This window comes from Physella acuta, unplaced genomic scaffold (genome assembly GCF_028476545.2).
Source record: "Physella acuta isolate Inbredline_101_S28 unplaced genomic scaffold, ASM2847654v3 ptg000079l, whole genome shotgun sequence".
Classification (NCBI taxonomy): domain Eukaryota; kingdom Metazoa; phylum Mollusca; class Gastropoda; family Physidae; genus Physella; species Physella acuta.
Genome location: NW_026731599.1, coordinates 1,034,037 through 1,052,500, shown reverse-complemented (window position 1 = coordinate 1,052,500; position 18,464 = coordinate 1,034,037). Strand labels below are relative to the sequence as shown.

Sequence of the window (18,464 nt, the reverse complement as noted above, 5' to 3'; positions counted from 1 at the left end):
ATCTGTCTGCCGTGTATGTGTCTGTCTGCGATGTATGTGTCTGCCCTGTCTGTGTCTGTCTGTCCTGTATGTGTCTGTCTGCCCTGTCTGTGTCTGTCTGCCCTGTCTGTGTCTGTCTGTTCTGTATGTATCTGTCTGCCGTGTATGTGTGTGTCTGTCCTGTATGTATCTGTCTGCCCTGTATGTGTCTGTCTGCCCTGTCTGTGTCACGTGATTTGCTGCGACTGGCCGCCATTCGTCACCTCCAGCCCAGGTCGATGGGGCGTGGCTGGTTGTAGCCCCGCCCACTTTGTCCCTAGTCCCTAGGGCACCTTCAGACGTCAGACAGCAGACGACGAGCCTGACTTCTTCTGGCGCTGCTCACGACAAGCGACACAGAGCTCAAAGTTTGAGCTCACCAGCAACCGTTAAAAAGGCCGAGGAAACTGTGACAGTCTAACATTTGTGTGACAGTCTAACATTTGTGTGACAGCCCAACAGCTGTGTGACAACCCAAGATCTGTGTGACAGCCCAACAGCTGTGTGACAACCCAACAGCTGTGTGACAACCGAACAGCTGTGTGACAACCCAACAGCTGTGTGACAACCCAACAGCTGTGTGACAGCCCAACAGCTGTGTGACAACCCAACAGCTGTGTGTGTGTGTGATGACAGCAGCTGTTCCCTAGCCAACAGCAGCAGCAACCACCGCCAGGAATGTTACAACCACCAGTTGACTCACTCGACCACCGGCTGGACCACCGGCTGGACCACAGACCGGACCACCGGCTGGACCACAGACCCGACCACCGGCTAGACCACCAGTTTACCATAGCAGCTGAATACTTGCATCGGGCATCTCCATGCCGTCCAGGTCAGTTTGTTGTGACGTGACAGGTGACGTCACCTTGATGTTGTGACATGACAGGTGACGTAACATGTGATGTTTAGGGGTCCAAAATTCAAGCATGAAAAAATCAAAACTTAGCCTCTATCTTTTATTGCTCTTAAATAATCGAAAAAAAACCCCACTAACTTTCAGACCCCAAAATTTGAAAGTTCATAGTACATTAGTTTATTTTGATTTTTATCTGAGTACCTCAAAATATGGTAGAAGATAATGAATTCCGTCTTTACTGGGCTTAAAATATAATAATTCATGAAAGGTGGAAATCCGTGAGGCCCCTGACGGTCGCCGCGGTGTCCACCTCACTATTAATGTCCACCTCAATATTAATGTCCACCTCACTATTAATGTCCACCTCAATATTAATGTCCACCTCACTATTAATGTCCACCTCAATATTAATGTCCACCTCACTATTAATGTCCACCTCACTATTAATGTCCACCTCACTATTAATGTCCACCTCACTATTAATGTCCACCTCACTATTAATGTCCACCTCACTATTAATGTCCACCTCACTATTAATGTCCACCTCACTATTAATGTCCACCTCACTATTAATGTCCACCTCACTATTAATGTCCACCTCAATATTAATGTCCACCTCACTATTAAAGACTTTCATAAAGAATGTCACGCGTCTAGAAAATACACGATTGATAACGCATTGATGAAATCTTCTTAAAATATCGCGTCAACATTTCATATGAGACCGCAGTGACGCGCGGGACGGGTACACTAGTATTTCATACAACAGCAGAATGATCCAGCCCATAGGCTGTCAAACTCAAATCTTTGAAGAAAAAAGAAAATGACTTGAAAAGCCGCCACCTCCACCCGCTCCCTCCACCCGCTCCCTCCACCCGCTCCCTCCACCCGCTCCCTCCACCCGCTCCCTCCACCCGCTCCCTCCACCCGCTCCCTCCACCCGCTCCCTCCACCCGCTCCCTCCACCCGCTCCCTCCACCCGCTCCCTCCACCCGCTCCCTCCACCCGCTCCCTCCACCCGCTCCCTCCACCCGCTCCCTCCACCCGCTCCCTCCACCCGCTACTTCCACCCGCTCCCTCCACCCGCTCCCTCCACCCGCTCCCTCCACCCGCTCCCTCCACCCGCTCCCTCCACCCGCTCCCTCCACCCGCTCCCTCCACCCGCTCCCTCCACCCGCTCCCTCCACCCGCTCCCTCCACCCGCTCCCTCCACCCGCTCCCTCCACCCGCTCCCTCCACCCGCTCCCTCCACCCGCTCCCTCCACCCGCTCCCTCCACCCGCTCCCTCCACCCGCTCCCTCCACCCGCTCCCTCCACCCGCTCCCTCCACCCGCTCCCTCCACCCGGGGTAAAACTGAATCCACCCATGTCGTCATTCTTCGGTGGACTAGCACACCGTGGCTGTTTCAAATGACATGTAGCTGTTTGTAAATGACATGTAGCTGTTTGTAAATGACATGTAGCTGTTTGTAAATGACATGTAGCTGTTTGTAAATGACATGTAGCTGTTTGTAAATGACATGTAGCTGTTTGTAAATGACATGTAGCTGTTTGTAAATGACATGTAGCTCTTTGTAAATGACATGTAGCTGTTTGTAAATTACCTCTAGCTGTTTGTAAATTACCTCTAGCTGTTTACAAATGACTTGTAGCTGTTTGTAAATGACCTCTAGCTGTTTCCAAATGACCTATAGTTGTTTCCAAATGACCTGTAGCTGTTTGCAAATGACCTCTAGCTGTTTACAAATGACCTGTTTAGTTGGGCGAACACACGCTGACTGTTCCCTGTACAGCTGAGCTGGCTATCGTGTACAATTCAATCCAATGGATAGGGGCTGGTGAATCCACCAGCTAAAGCCGTGTGGATTACAGTCAATGGAATTAATCCTCTCGGCGCAGCCCCTGTTGACAGTAATCAATCCGTGTATGTGCATAGGGGTAACAATGCTGCAGCAGTGGTGCTCAGCGGCGGAACAAGAAAACACAAGTCCCAACTACCATAGGCGTAGCTAGGGGAGCGCAAGTGGGGCGGTCGCCCCGGGCGGCGACTCTAAAAAAGAGAATTCAAAAACTAATTTTGAGTTGCCTTACTGAATGATATGCAACAGTTGAAGTTTTAAAAAATAGGCATCTGCTTTGCTTATCTAACTGAATCAGTATATATGTTTAATGTATGTATATGTATATATATGTTTAATATATGTATATGTATGTTTAGAACAGTCACCTAAAAACTGACGCTATGTTCACTCTGGGTTGGTAAAGTGTAGAGCGACATTAATGTCACACCTAGGTATACGCTGGGTAGGATAATTGACCTAAAGTGACCGGACAGCGGTGAATGAAGTTGAACCCCCCCCCCCCCCCCCAACCAACCCCAAACTGATTTGTTAAGCACATTTGGGAAAACGCGTAATGATGTACCAATGTAGCATGCCGCCAGAATCATACTTTTTGAAACAGGTAAAACTCTGTAAATATTGTTTTTGCAACTACCAGTAAAGAGGTGTGTGAGCAATACAGTGATTTAACCCATACTTTATCATTTTGTTAAAAAATGATCTTTAAAGAACACAAAAACAGTAGCTAATTAAAAAAAAATGAATGATCTGAACTGAAAGACCAATATTTAAGTTACATGTAGGCTGTTATTCAGAATATTCCACCTATTAAATTTACTTTTTCTTTAAAATAATTTTTTTTTCATAAAAAACGTTTTAATAACAAGCTTTTATGTACTAATGCACTAAAAAGTAGAAAATAAATTAAAGACTGCTATTTAAAAACTATAAAGAAAAGCGTAGGTCTCTTCCTAAACATTAGTTAAAGGTATCCAATAGATACAAAAGTGACCCACGCTTTTCTTTCTAGTTTTTTAAATAGTAGTCTTAAATTTATTTTCTACTTTTTAGTGCATTATTACATAAAAGCTTGTTATTAAAACGTTTTTTATGAAAAAAATTTTAGTACTTTACATGTTTTTATTTACACTAGAGTTTCATGACTAAAAACCATTGCGCGCCGATTGAAACGTGATGACGCGCTATTGAACGTGATGACGCGTGTGGTGCTGTTCGATAGACATGCCTACTAATTCGGTCCAAATTTTAATTAATTCATAAAAACTTAATTAGGCACGATACATTTCCTTCATGTCTTGACCAACGTGCCCAATGTGAATGGTATCTGACAAGTAGAAATGTCCGAATTTTCGCTCCTGCGTTTCGATCTAGACTGACGACAGACTGACGAGAAAGTGAGTTAAATAAAAGCTTGTAAAAAGCGTGGTTTTATAAAAACTCTGATTTCAAATTCTTTCATTAATCTGTAATATTTTAGCATTTATGATGACAATATATTTAATTCTAAATGTAGACAACATTAAAAAAACAAAAAACAAAGAATAGTATTAAGCTCATATATTACATACTAAAGTAGTTATTGATCTGTTTTGACATATACCATTAAATGGGTAGACATACACATTTCTATACTAAAAGGGTGATTATTTCCACTACTTCGCGTGTCTTAATTAATATTCCAGGAATCATTATGTCAATTTTTTTAAACAAGGATTACAAAACAGATTGTGTTGCTTTCATTGTTTTTTGTTGTATTGTGTGTGTATTGATTTAGTTTTATTTATTTATTTTTTTTGTTTAGAGAATTTTTTTGTTTCGTCGGCCATCATTGTGTATTTTTTCGTATTTCTTCAGAGTATTACTTTCAATTTATATATATTATATATATATATATATATATATATATATATATATATATATATATATATATATATATATATATATATATATATATATATATATAATGATGGAAAAAATTTGATCCCCCCTCCCCTCTGAAACGATCCTGGCTACGCCACTGCAACATTCACACTACTTTTCATACAACCACCACACGCTCCCTCACACAACACACATTAGAATAGTGATAAAGTAGAATGTAACAGACTTCATTGGAAACTAATAGAGTATAATATAATAATTATACTATAATAATAGAATATAATAGAAAGTAAAATACAATGAAAGAAAGTAGATGGTAGACAAATATAGTATAATCTATATATATATATATATATATATATATATATATATATATATATATATATATATATATATATATATATAATTCTCTTCTTGGAGACGCTTGAAAACACCAAGCTGTAAGCGCGCTCCCTACCACCCCACCCCTACATGGTCTGGTGAGCTGTGGTTCACGCTAAATGTTTACAATCGTAGAGCCGGGTTTAGTGACGGCTATTAGGGGCAGATAATTTAGTTTGAAACGAATTTAAACTAAGGGGATGTAACTAAGAGGAGGCTGCTTTCACGGGGGGGGGGGGTGTTGGGTAGGGGTTGGGGGAAAGGAGGGTGGGGGTAGTATCGTCCTTAACGACCTACTGATAGTGTTTTAAAGCAAATATTTTCAGTGGCAGCAGTGGTACTGTCGAATTCATAAATTATGAATTACTGAAAAGTAGAAAATAAAACAACTAAATAGCGGCGTATGATATGCCGCGGGTCGGCTCGTACTAGATAAATGTCCCGTTGAGGGAGAAATACAACGGGCGCTCGCGGTTGATAGTGATGTCTTTTTCACTAAACCGAAACCAAATTTATCACCTCAACTTTAAATTTAACCGGGAACGAAAAAATTAGTTTTATAAAAAGACACGGCATTATAACATGATTTTGATCTTCACGTAGTGACTGCACATTGATACTAAATATAGTCGTAGTCATACCCCTAAACCTTGCACCTCAGTTCAACTTGACAAAAGTCGCATTTAGAGTCTATCATGCAACTCTTCGGAAGAATGAGGGAGCGGGAGGCACTTGAACTTTTTTGATGGTGGTGGGGGAGTGGTGGATTAAATTATTAGGGGAATTGGGGGCTGTCATTGGTAAAAAAAATATTTTTTTCTATATAAATTGTTCGTTTCGGGTGGGGGGGGGGGGTGCGGTATAGTGATAGTAGTAAAGTTTAAAATTGTAGTAGAATGTAGTAGAATAGAGTAGATTGTAATATAATTTAGTTGAATATCTTTGACATAAAAACGCACATCCCGCGACCATCACATTATCTCTCAAAGAATAACCCAGACTCACACCAGCCCCACGTTGCACACGAACACTCACCACACAAAACCACACAACACCACACAACACCACACAACACCACACAACACCACACAACACCACACAACACCACACAACACCACTCAACACCACACAACACCACACAACACCACACAACACCACACAACACCACTCAACACCACACAACACCACACAACACCACTCAACACCACACAACACCACTCAACACCACACAACACCACAAAAAAGCCACACAACTCCATCATATCCGTCGATGTAGTAAAAGTAAACGAAGCGAGTAGAGTGGATTAGAGTGGAGATGTGGTAACCTTCAAAATAGTTTAGACTGGTATAGTAGAGTGGAGTAGAGGTGTATGGAGATGTGTGGAGATGTGTGGAGATGTGTGGAGGTGTGTGGAGATGTGTGGAGATGTGGTAACCTTCTGTTTAAACTGGTAGTATTAAGCCGGAAAAAGCCCGGCTTACAGATGACGTCATACTCGCACCAATTGTGACGTACTTTCCGTAAAATGCGTTAATTGTAAGCTTTTATTATAAGTTTTATTTTAACTTGCTTCCTCTGACTATTATCAGTACTTTATAAATTCATTGCGTTTTTTTTAGAAATCGGAAATAGCGCAAATTATTACTTCCGGTCAATGGAAAATACTCAAAATTTGAAGGAAGGCAGAAAATTAGATATTTTACTTATGTGTGAAATTGGGTATATCTATCATAAACATTACTCAAGTTATGAGCTTTTGAAAAATTAAAAGTAGAATAAGTACCACTTCCGGTTATTGGAAATCGTTGAAGAGTTGTTACAGAACTACAAATTTGATATAATGCTTATATATGAAATTTCACCAACTTAAGTTATCGTGTTTACAGACACACATACACACACAGACATACGGTCAGAATTGCAAAGCCCAGTTTTTCAGACTCTATCCAAATATATCAAAGCCCATGTGCACACTTCTCTCTCTCTCTGTCCGCAAAATATTTTCGCAGGGTATCACATCAGAATCTTCAGCGATATATGGAGAACTGGATACGGACTTTTGTTGAAAATAATATGGTAGATGTTTTAAATGTATAACCACAATTTTATTTAAAGAAGAAAAATAAAAAATAAAGGCGTATTCGAATGTAGAAAAAAAGTTTTAATTATGCAACAGGAAAAGTGTTTATAGTTGTGAAAAAGAATCCATGAAACAATAAAGTCACTAATGTTTATAATGACGTCATCTGCCGAGTTTAGAATAAAAAGAAATGAGCTATTTCATTCAAATTTACGTACGCTATGAAATGTATACAATACTATTTTTCCGGCCTAAACTTATAAAATTTATTTTATCTATTTGGATTCTAGATCTAGAGATTCTAGATCTAGACTAGACCTAAATCTACGCAAAAACTAGACGTAGACGCTAATAAGTCGCTGTAAAATAAATTTCTATATTAAACTATTTCAGGCCTTAATTATTTTATAGAAATCTTTGTTTGTTTAGCTATGGAACTGGCTAATTTGGGATAAAAAAAATAATTTGAAAGAATAGGCATATTCGCGTAAGTTATTTTTTTTTAAATACGTCTTTCATTCTCCGTGCTTTATAAAGTACATAAATAGCTGAGATGATAGTGTACTTAATACTGCGCAGGTGGTGCGGGATCGAGACACACCAAGTCAAACTTTATTTTTTTTATATGTGAATCTTCCGATTATAGACTATAAAGAAAGGAACTACTTCATTCAAATTTGATTTAGATCTAGATCTATAGATCTACTCATCTAGACGTAAGCTATGAAATATATACAATTTTATCGGTCAAACATACAAATTACTTAAAAACAACATAATGACCATTGAATAGCCAGATTTTTAACCGAATAATTTAAGTCACTTAATCAGTGTGTGCCTGTGTTATGTTAAATGTGTCGGATTTAGTTATTTCTTTGCTTTGTCACTAATATCGTTCAGCTCAGCGTGTAGTATAGCACATTGCATTTTGACCAATAACTATTTCATAAATTATTTTTCTCAAACAATTACAACATTTTAAAATATATAGGCCTATAATTCACGTGAAACGGGTACCGATGGCTAGTTACCCTTAAAACGCCAAAATTTTGGTAAATTTGCATTTATAAATTTTGCCCGATTAAAATAAGTCCTCTATACTCCGAATGTGATGAAGTACTGAGAAGTAAAACGATGAAAACTGTCAAAATTGCATGTGATTTTTGTGCACGATTACAATATTTTCTCTATACTCTGTATACGAGAAAGTAAAAATACATTTTAAAAACAAAACGTTTTAATAGCAAGCTTTTATGTAATAATGCGCTAAAAAGTAGAAACTAAATGATTTTCTTTAAATATATTATAATACTCTACCTACTATTTAATTTAAAAAAAAAACTAGTCGCTTCCTAAATATTAGTAAAAGTATATATATTTAAAGAAAATCGTTTTTTTTTTTTTTTACTTTTTAGCGCATTATTATGCATAAGCTTGTTATTAAAACGTTCTTATGCATTTTTTTGTTTTCTGTTTTTTTTTCTCATTTTTTGCCTCATACAGCGTCAGTTTGCCTCGCCATGGTCGCTTTACTATCGCAGTTTTTACCATCGGCTTGTGAGGACATACAGATTTACAATAGTAATACTTCTTTCTGACATGTGTTTTTTTATTCATTTAAGATGGTTTACTTATATATAAAACTGATACTAACCGTCTAATTACAATTTTACTCTTAAACCTGAAAACGCAAATGTTTAATTAAATGGTGATTCGAGTTTGTTTTTTTATCGGTGTCGTGGGTTCAGGGGGGTTTGGCTGACGAGCTTATATAAATTTGGGATTACAGAAAAATAAAATTATAAATATATGATAATCAGTCGGAATGCCATGTCGTGTACAATAAGACACATCAAATAAAACATTCTTCCCTTCTAAATATCTATAGCAGTCCTCCCACAGATGGGTTTTTATTTCTTTTTTTTTTAAATAAATTTGTTTTAAACTTTTAAAAATAAAAATTTATTTTGTAGTTTTATACAGTTCAAAGATATGAACATCAATTGTATACAAAGTAAATAAATATATACATAGTAATTAAATAGAGAAAGTAAAATGGCACAAGAACGAGACTAAAAAATCGTGTGCAACCAGCGGCGTAGGTAGGGGAGGAGCCAAATTGGGTAGAAAAATAAATTTAAAAAAAAATTATTTTGAGGTGTATTACAGAGGAAATAAAAAAAAAACGATACGTTGACTGGTGGGGGGGGGGGGGCGTCCTTTTTCGCTAACGTTAATAAATATATGGTCAACCACCCCACCCCTTCCGTCAACCACCCCATCCCCACTGGTCAACCACCCCACCCCTCCCGTCAACCACCCCTCCCCTCCCGTCAACCACCCCACCCCTCCCATCAACCACCCTACCCCATCCCCACTGGTCAACCACCCCACCCCTCCCGTCAACCACCCCACCCCTCCCGTCAACCACCCCACCCCACCACATCCCGTCAACCACCCCACCCCATCCCGTCAACCACCCCACCCCATCCCGTCAACCCCCCCACCCACCCCACCCCATCCCGTCAACCCCCCCACCCACCCCACCCCATCCCGTCAACCACCCCACCAACCCCACCCCATCCCGTCAACCACCCCACCCCATACCCACTGGTCGACCACTCCATCCCCACTGGTCGACCACCCCACCCCATCCCGTCAACCATCCTACCCCATCCCGTCAACCACCCCACCCCTCCCGTCAACCACCCCACCCCACCCCCGTCAACCACCCCACCCCACCCCCGTCAACCACCCCGCCCCTCCCGTCAACCACCCCACCCCACCCCCGTCAACCACCCCACCCCACCCCCGTCAACCACCCCACCCCTCCCGTCAACCACCCCACCCCACCCCCGTCAACCACCCCACCCCACCCCCGTCAACCACCCCGCCCCTCCCGTCAACCACCCCACCCCATCCCGTCAACCCCCCCACCCACCCCACCCCATCCCGTCAACCCCCCCACCCACCCCACCCCATCCCGTCAACCACCCCACCAACCCCACCCCATCCCGTCAACCACCCCACCCCATCCCCACTGGTCGACCACTCCATCCCCACTGGTCGACCACCCCACCCCATCCCGTCAACCATCCTACCCCATCCCGTCAACCACCCCACCCCTCCCGTCAACCACCCCACCCCACCCCCGTCAACCACCCCACCCCACCCCCGTCAACCACCCCGCCCCTCCCGTCAACCACCCCACCCCACCCCCGTCAACCACCCCACCCCACCCCCGTCAACCACCCCACCCCTCCCGTCAACCACCCCACCCCACCCCCGTCAACCACCCCACCCCACCCCCGTCAACCACCCCGCCCCCTCCCGTCAACCACCCCACCCCATCCCGTCAACCACCCCACCCACCCCACCCCATCCCGTCAACCACCCCACCCCACCCCCGTCAACCACCCCGCCCCTCCCGTCAACCACCCCACCCCATCCCGTCAACCAACCCACCCACCCCGCCCCTCCCGTCAACCACCCCACCCCACCCCTCCCGTCAACCACCCAACCCCTCCCGTCAACCACCCAACCGCTCCCGTCAACCACCCCATCCCCACTGGTCGACCACCCCACCCATCCAAATATTTTAGACCCACCGACCCCAGACCCACCGATCCCAAAGCATGTGACCCCAGAGCCTGTGACCCCGAGCAAGTGAGTACATAAATCTTGAGAGAATTGAGCGCGCGAGACGGCCAATGGCGGCCATGGAGGTCTGCTTTATGACCTTTTGAGAATCCTCGTCAATCTCAGGCGACATGAGCGTCATGGGACTTTAGGGACAATCTAATCAGCCCCGCCCCTCCCCTGTGGCCCCAGTCAGGAGCTGGGAGATTACAGCAGCAGGGAAGTCTCATTTGTGACAATAGGGGTCAGTTGTGACATAGAGGGGTCAGTTGTGACATGGATAGAGGGGTCAGTTGTGACATAGATAGAGTGGTCAGTTGTGACATGGATAGAGGGGTCAGTTGTGACATGGATAGAGGGGTCAGTTGTGACATGGATAGAGTGGTCAGTTGTGACGTAGATAGAGGGGTCAGTTGTGACATGGATAGAGGGGTGAGTTGTGACATGGATAGAGGGGTCAGTTGTGACGTAGAGGGAGGGGTCAGTTGTGACGTAGAGGGAGGGGTCGGTTGTGACATGGATAGAGGGGTCAGTTGTGACATGGATAGAGGGGTCAGTTGTGACGTAGATAGAGTGGTCAGTTGTGACATGGATAGAGGGGTCAGTTGTGACATGGATAGAGGGGTCAGTTGTGACATCGATAGAGGATCAGTTGTGACGTAGATAGAGTGGTCAGTTGTGACATGGATAGAGGGGTCAGTTGTGACATGGATAGAGGGGTCAGTTGTGACATGGATAGAGTGGTCAGTTGTGACATGGATAGAGGGGTCAGTTGTGACATGGATAGAGGGGTCAGTTGTGACATGGATAGAGTGGTCAGTTGTGACGTAGATAGAGGGGTCAGTTGTGACATGGATAGAGGGGTGAGTTGTGACATGGATAGAGGGGTCAGTTGTGACGTAGAGGGAGGGGTCAGTTGTGACGTAGAGGGAGGGGTCGGTTGTGACATGGATAGAGGGGTCAGTTGTGACATGGATAGAGGGGTCAGTTGTGACGTAGATAGAGTGGTCAGTTGTGACATGGATAGAGGGGTCAGTTGTGACATGGATAGAGGGGTCAGTTGTGACATGGATAGAGGATCAGTTGTGACGTAGATAGAGTGGTCAGTTGTGACATGGATAGAGGGGTCAGTTGTGACATGGATAGAGGGGTCAGTTGTGACATGGATAGAGTGGTCAGTTGTGACATGGATAGAGGGGTCAGTTGTGACGTAGAGGGAGGGGTCGGTTGTGACATGGATAGAGTGGTCAGTTGTGACATGGATAGAGGGGTCAGTTGTGACATGGATAGAGGGGTCAGTTGTGACGTAGAGGGAGGGGTCGGTTGAATAGTGCCCCACGTCACACGATCCCTCTATTGACCCACTTCCCTTGTATTGACCCACTTCCCTTGTATTGACCCACGACCCTTGTATTGACCCACTTCCCTTGTATTGACCCACGACCCTTATTGACCCACGACCCTTGAATTGACCCACGTTCTTTGTATTGACCGTTGTATTGACCCACGACCCGTGTATTGACCCACGTTTCTTGTATTGACCCTTGTATTGACCCACGACCCTTGTATTGACCCACGACCCTTGTATTGACCCACGACCCTTGTATTGACCCACGACCCGTGTATTGACCCACGACCCTTGTATTGACCCACGTTTCTTGTATTGACCCTTGTATTGACCCACGACCCGTGTATTGACCCACGACCCTTGTATTGACCCACGACCCTTGTATTGACCCACGACCCGTGTATTGACCCACGACCCGTGTATTGACCCACGACCCTTGTATTGACCCACGACCCGTGTATTGACCCACGACCCTTGTATTGACCCACGACCCTTGTATTGACCCACGACCCGTGTATTGACCCTTGTATTGACCCACGACCCTTGTATTGACCCACGACCCTTGTATTGACCCACGACCCTTGAATTGACCCACGACCCTTGTATTGACCCACGTTTCTTGTATTGACCCTTGTATTGACCCACGACCCGTGTATTGACCCACGACCCTTGTATTGACCCACGACCCCTGTATTGACCCACGACCCTTGTATTGACCCACGACCCGTGTCTTGACCCTTGTATTGACCCATGTCCCTTGTATTGACCCACGACCCTTGTATTGACCCACGACCCTTGAATTTGCCCACGACCCTTGTATTGACCCACGACCCCTGTATTGACCCACGTCCCATACTAAGCTGCCGGTTGAACCCGTACCCGGACACGCGTCTAATCCCGGCGTACACCCGTGGGGTACACACGAGAGTTTGTGGCCCTTCATGTCCACACAATGCCGGGCTTACAGCGCGCGGACGAGCTAGAGGACAGCCAGTCCCTGTCAACCGTCTACCCACTGCCTACGTCAGGCGCCTTTGATCCCCGACTTGATATTAACCTTTGACGAGCGCGGACACAAAAGATGAAAGAGGAATCCCGATCAGCGTACGTACACATGCCGGTTTCATCAGGACGGCTTCAACGTGCCGGAAATAAATAGCCGGCTTGAACATGCCGGCTTGAACATACCGACATCGCTTAGCGTATATGTAGTAACAGTGACAATCCTGACATCACGTGACAACACGTGTGACAAAGTCCGGTTGTTGTCAGTGTCATGTGACAATGACGACATGACTGCCAGTCGCCGGCTAATCCGTCTGATCTCTGCTGCTACAATGAAGCAGACGACAGCAGAGCGCCGTGTTGTTTGACTTCCATCACGTGCTTTCTATGGCTCGGCTGATTGGTCGCACGGTGAGAAACTCCGCCCGCAAACAGTCCTTTACCGCCACGCGTGCTTAACAAACAGAAATAATGTAGCGCCCTCTAGCGGGGGGGGGGGGGGGGCTGAACAAACAGAAATAATGTAGCGCCCTCTAGCAGGGGGGGGGGGGGCTGAACAAACAGAAATAATGTAGCGCCCTTTAGCAGGGGGGGGGGCTGAACAAACAGAAATAATGTAGCGCCCTCTAGCAGGGGGGGGGGGGTATGTTTGCCCACACACGTCGACTTTAGGAAAACCAACGTGACGGCTGGACCTTCAAAGGACGAAACAATTATTGCTACCCGGGACGGTGGGGGGGGGGGGGGGGGGGGGCGACAAACGGGATAAGTCAGGGGAGATAATAACATAACAAATCGGTTAAGTCAGGGGAGATAATAACATAACAAATCGGTTAAGTCAGGGGAGATAATAACATAACAAATCTGTTAAGTCAGGGGAGATAATAACATAAATCGGTTGCCGGTGAAGACAGGGATATGAGACAGCTGATGTCTTTTCTTCCCAGGTGTTTGTCGGCTGTTTGTGCAGTCGGCTATTTGTGTCAGGTATTTAGCCTAGTCTGTGTCAGGTATTTAGCCTAGTCTGTGTCAGGTATTTAGCCTAGTCTGTGTCAGGTATTTAGCCTAGTCTGTGTCAGGTATTTAGCCTAGTCTGTGTCAGGTATTTAGCCTAGTCTGTGTCAGGTATTTAGCCTAGTCTGTGTCAGGTATTTAGCCTAGTCTGTGTCAGGTATTTAGCCTAGTCTGTGTCAGGTATTTAGCCTAGTCTGTGTCAGGTATTTAGCCTAGTCTGTGTCAGGTATTTAGCCTAGTCTGTGTCAGGTATTTAGCCTAGTCTGTGTCAGGTATTTAGCCTAGTCTGTGTCAGGTATTTAGCCTAGTCTGTGTCAGGTATTTAGCCTAGTCTGTGTCAGGTATTTAGCCTAGTCTGTGTCAGGTATTTAGCCTAGTCTGTGTCAGGTATTTAGCCTAGTCTGTGTCAGGTATTTAGCCTAGTCTGTGTCAGGTATTTAGCCTAGTCTGTGTCAGGTATTTAGCCTAGTCTGTGTCAGGTATTTAGCCTAGTCTGTGTCAGGTATTTAGCCTAGTCTGTGTCAGGTATTTAGCCTAGTCTGTGTCAGGTATTTAGCCTTCTGGCTGTGCCAGGTATTTAGCCTAGTCTGTGTCAGGTATTTAGCCTAGTCTGTGTCAGATATTTAGCCTAGTCTGTGTCAGGTATTTAGCCTAGTCTGTGTCAGGTATTTAGCCTAGTCTGTGTCAGGTATTTAACCTAGTCTGTGTCAGGTATTTAGCCTAGTCTGTGTCAGATATTTAGCCTAGTCTGTGTCAGGTATTTAGTCTTGTCTGGTTGTGTCAGGTATTTAGCCTTCTGGCTGTGCCAGGTATTTAGCCTAGTCTGGTTGTGTCAGACGTTGATCCCAGGATTGATCTGCCATTTGCCTGATGAGTTGCTCTGATTGAGTTACCTGCCCCTGATGAATTGCTCTCATTGAGTTACCTGCCCCTAATCCGTGCGACCGCTGACAATAGCCCGGCTTCCTGTCTTAAATGTTCACGCATGCGCAGCGCCGGAAATTTCCCGTGGCTGCTGGTGAAATGAGATGAGCCCTAACGTGACGTTTGTTCCTTTAATCTGCGTCACTTCCTGCCGGTCACGTGCTCATGACACTTCCGGTCGGCATCAAACCGCTAGATAGAGACCTTTGTCAGGCGGTGCCATTTGCTAATTGTTGCCAGACTTTCCTGGGCTGCTGGGCGGGGGGGGGGGGGGGGGTAAGGTAATTGTGTGGGGAGATGTGAGGGCTAGAGGTGGGGGGGACGGAAAACGTTAAAAGTATATAGTTTCTATATATATTCTATATAGCCTTGTAAGTATGTGTATACTCATGTATGTATCTTTTTTTACTTCAAATTGTAATGCATAGGAAAATGAGTAACCTAGCGACAAATACTTTTTTTTTAATCCGTTAGAAGTTCTCTACCTTTTATGGGTATACTTAATTTTGTAATCAAATTATTTTAATTTAACATAACCCATAGCGATTTGCAACTCTTTTAATGGTGCAAAAAAAAAAAGTGTCAAAATTTGTCAATATGGCAAGCCAACCAGTTCTATCTATCTGTTGCTCATGTTTTGTTGCAAATGGTGTCCATTATTCATTTCAGTCTCATAAGTTTTTTAACTTAATTTATTTACAATGTATTAATACATTTCAAAAGTGTGTTATTTTGTAACACGCACTTTTAAATAGTGATTAAAGAACAAAATGTTTTCATTTGAATTATTACATATTGAAACATATGACAATGACACAAATCCGTGAAAAAGATATAAATTTATTTTGGCCATATAGATTTCTAGCACACAACTTTTAGTAGAATAGAGAAATAACCCTTTCAACAAATAATGAATAACAAAATCGGTTAGAAAATAATAACACTAAGTGGGAATGGCAACTCGAGATATAAACATGACTTTTAAGCCATTTTTAATTACTTAAACTTTTTTAAAATAGAATTTCGTACAAAAATAATTGAGCACCAATTGAACGGCAAATAACATGTGTATAATAGTGCGGAATACCATTAGTACATTATAAATCCATATGCATTTTTTGAGAATTCGGAAATAGGAAAATTACTACTTCCGGTCAACGGAAATTACTCAAAATTTGAAAGAAGGCAGAGAATTAGATCTTTTACTTATTTGTGAAATTTCGTCAATCTATCTGAAACGGTACTCAAGTTATGGGCTTTTGAAAAACTAAAAGTAGAACAAGCTCCACTTACGGTTATCGGAAATTGCTGAAATGTTGATATAGAGCAAACAATTTGACATAATACTTATATGTGACATTTCACCAACCTAGCTGTACTGAGGTGTAAAACGATGAAAGCTGAAAATTTCATGTGATTTTTTGCACGATTCCAATACTTCCCGGTAATAAACCGGGAGTGATCTCCCCTAAACTTTCTCGAATATTCTAATATAACACTACGTGGGATGGCAACTCGGAATATAGACATGATTTTTGTTTACTTAATCTTTTAAAAATAGAATAAAATGTAGTAGAAAAATGAATTGCGCACCAAGCGAACGCCAAAACAAAATGTTCATAATAGTGCGCAATATTATTAGTACTTTATAAATTTACATTCGTTTTTTGAGAAATCGGAAATTGCGTAAATTAGTACTTACGGTCAACGAAAATTATTCGAAATTTGATAATAGGTAGAGAATTAGATCTTTTACTTACATGTGAAATTTCATTTATCTATCTGAAATAGTACTCAAGTTATACGCTTTTGAAAAATTCAAAGTAGAAAAAGTACCACTTCCGGTTATCGGAAATTGCTCAAAAGTTGATATGGATCTACGATTTTGATAAAATACCTGTATATGAAATTTCATCAACCTAGCTATAACGGTACTCAAGTTATCGTATTTACACACAGACACACACACACAGACAGACAGACACACAGACATACGGGCAAGATTGCAAAATTATGTTTTTCCGTATCAGTGAGATGTAAAACGTCGAGATTTGTAAAAATCTCGATTTTTTTGTTGTTGCACGATTACAAGACTTTCTCTATACTTCGTATATACGAGAAAGTAAAAAAGGAAAAATAAGAACATCGATACAACGATACACACGAAAACATACACACACTCATGTAGGCTGTTGTATAATAATTTACTTGATCGAATGATATTTAGATTTGTAAATTTCTTAAGTGGTTTCACCCTAATCCACTTCGGGGGACGTTGCTTTTGGTGTCACCTCCCTAAATTTTTGTCGAATGGCATCAATTCCTGCAATTCTGCAAACATTATATTAACCCGCAAGCTTACGGACGGTGATAGTTGCCTTCTAGAGATCGCAAGTTACACATATCTGTCCCTTGTGTGTCTAGGGTGTGAGTGGAGGTGTGTGTGGGTATGGGTGTGTGTGTGTGGGTGAGGGTGTGGGTGAGGGTGTGTGTGGGGGTGAGGGTGTGTGGGTGTGGGTGAGGGTGTAGGTGAGGGTGTGTGTGGGGGTGAGGGGGTGGTATAGGTGTGTGTGTGGGTGAGGGTGTGGATGAGGGTGTGGGTGAGGGTGTGTGTGGGGGTGAGGGTGTGGGTGAGGGTGTGTGGGTGTGGGTGGGTGAAGGTGTGGGTGAGGGTGTGGGTGTGTGGGTGTGGGTGAGGGTGTGTGCTTGGGTGTGTGTGGGGGTGTGTGTGGGTGATGGTGTGTGTGTCTGGGGTGTGAGTGGAGGTGTGGGTGAGTGTGGTGTAACAGACAACTGACAGCTGTCCCACGTGTTACAGCCTCCACCAGTCCCCGGCTGTCTGAGCTGTCCAACAGCCCGAGACCAGGCTCTACAGAGATCTGCGCCGTGGGCTCCCCCTCCCCCAGCCTCTCGCCCGGCGGGGGGCCTATCAAGAAAAACACACCAGGTATGTGATGGGGAGGTGGAGGGGGGGAGTAGTGTCATATCATGTCATAGGGATAGCAGGAGTGTAACCAGGTCTGATGTGTGTAGTGTGTCCCCAGGTCTGATGTGTGTAGTGTGTAGTGTGTCCCCAGGTCTGATGTGTGTAGTGTGTCCCCAGGTCTGATGTGTGTAGTGTGTAGTGTGTCCCCAGGTCTGATGTGTGTAGTGTGTAGTGTGTCCCCAGGTCTGATGTGTGTAGTGTGTCCCCAGGTCTGATGTGTGTAGTGTGTCCCCAGGTCTGATGTGTGTAGTGTGTCCCCAGGTCTGATGTGTGTAGTGTGTCCCCAGGTCTGATGTGTGTAGTGTGTCCCCGTCTGATGTGTGTAGTGTGTCCCCAGGTCTGATGTGTGTAGTGTGTAGTGTGTCCCCAGGTCTGATGTGTGTAGTGTCTAGTGTGTCCCCAGGTCTGATGTGTGTAGTGTGTCCCATGGTCTGATGTGTGTAGTGTGTAGTGTGTCCCCAGGTCT

General features: G+C 44.0%; 1 protein-coding gene across 1 annotated transcript in view; it reads left to right on the top strand.

Moving 5' to 3' along the window:
* Positions 1-346: 346 nt before the first annotated feature.
* LOC131955519 (photoreceptor-specific nuclear receptor) overlaps positions 347-18,464 on the top strand; it is a 32,849-nt gene continuing 14,731 nt past the window's right edge. Inside the window, exons 1-2 of the mRNA XM_059319673.1 lie at positions 347-853; positions 17,831-17,959. Coding sequence (XP_059175656.1) covers positions 697-853; positions 17,831-17,959 — 286 coding nt within the window. The 5' untranslated portion in view covers positions 347-696. The remainder of the gene's footprint in view (positions 854-17,830; positions 17,960-18,464) is intronic.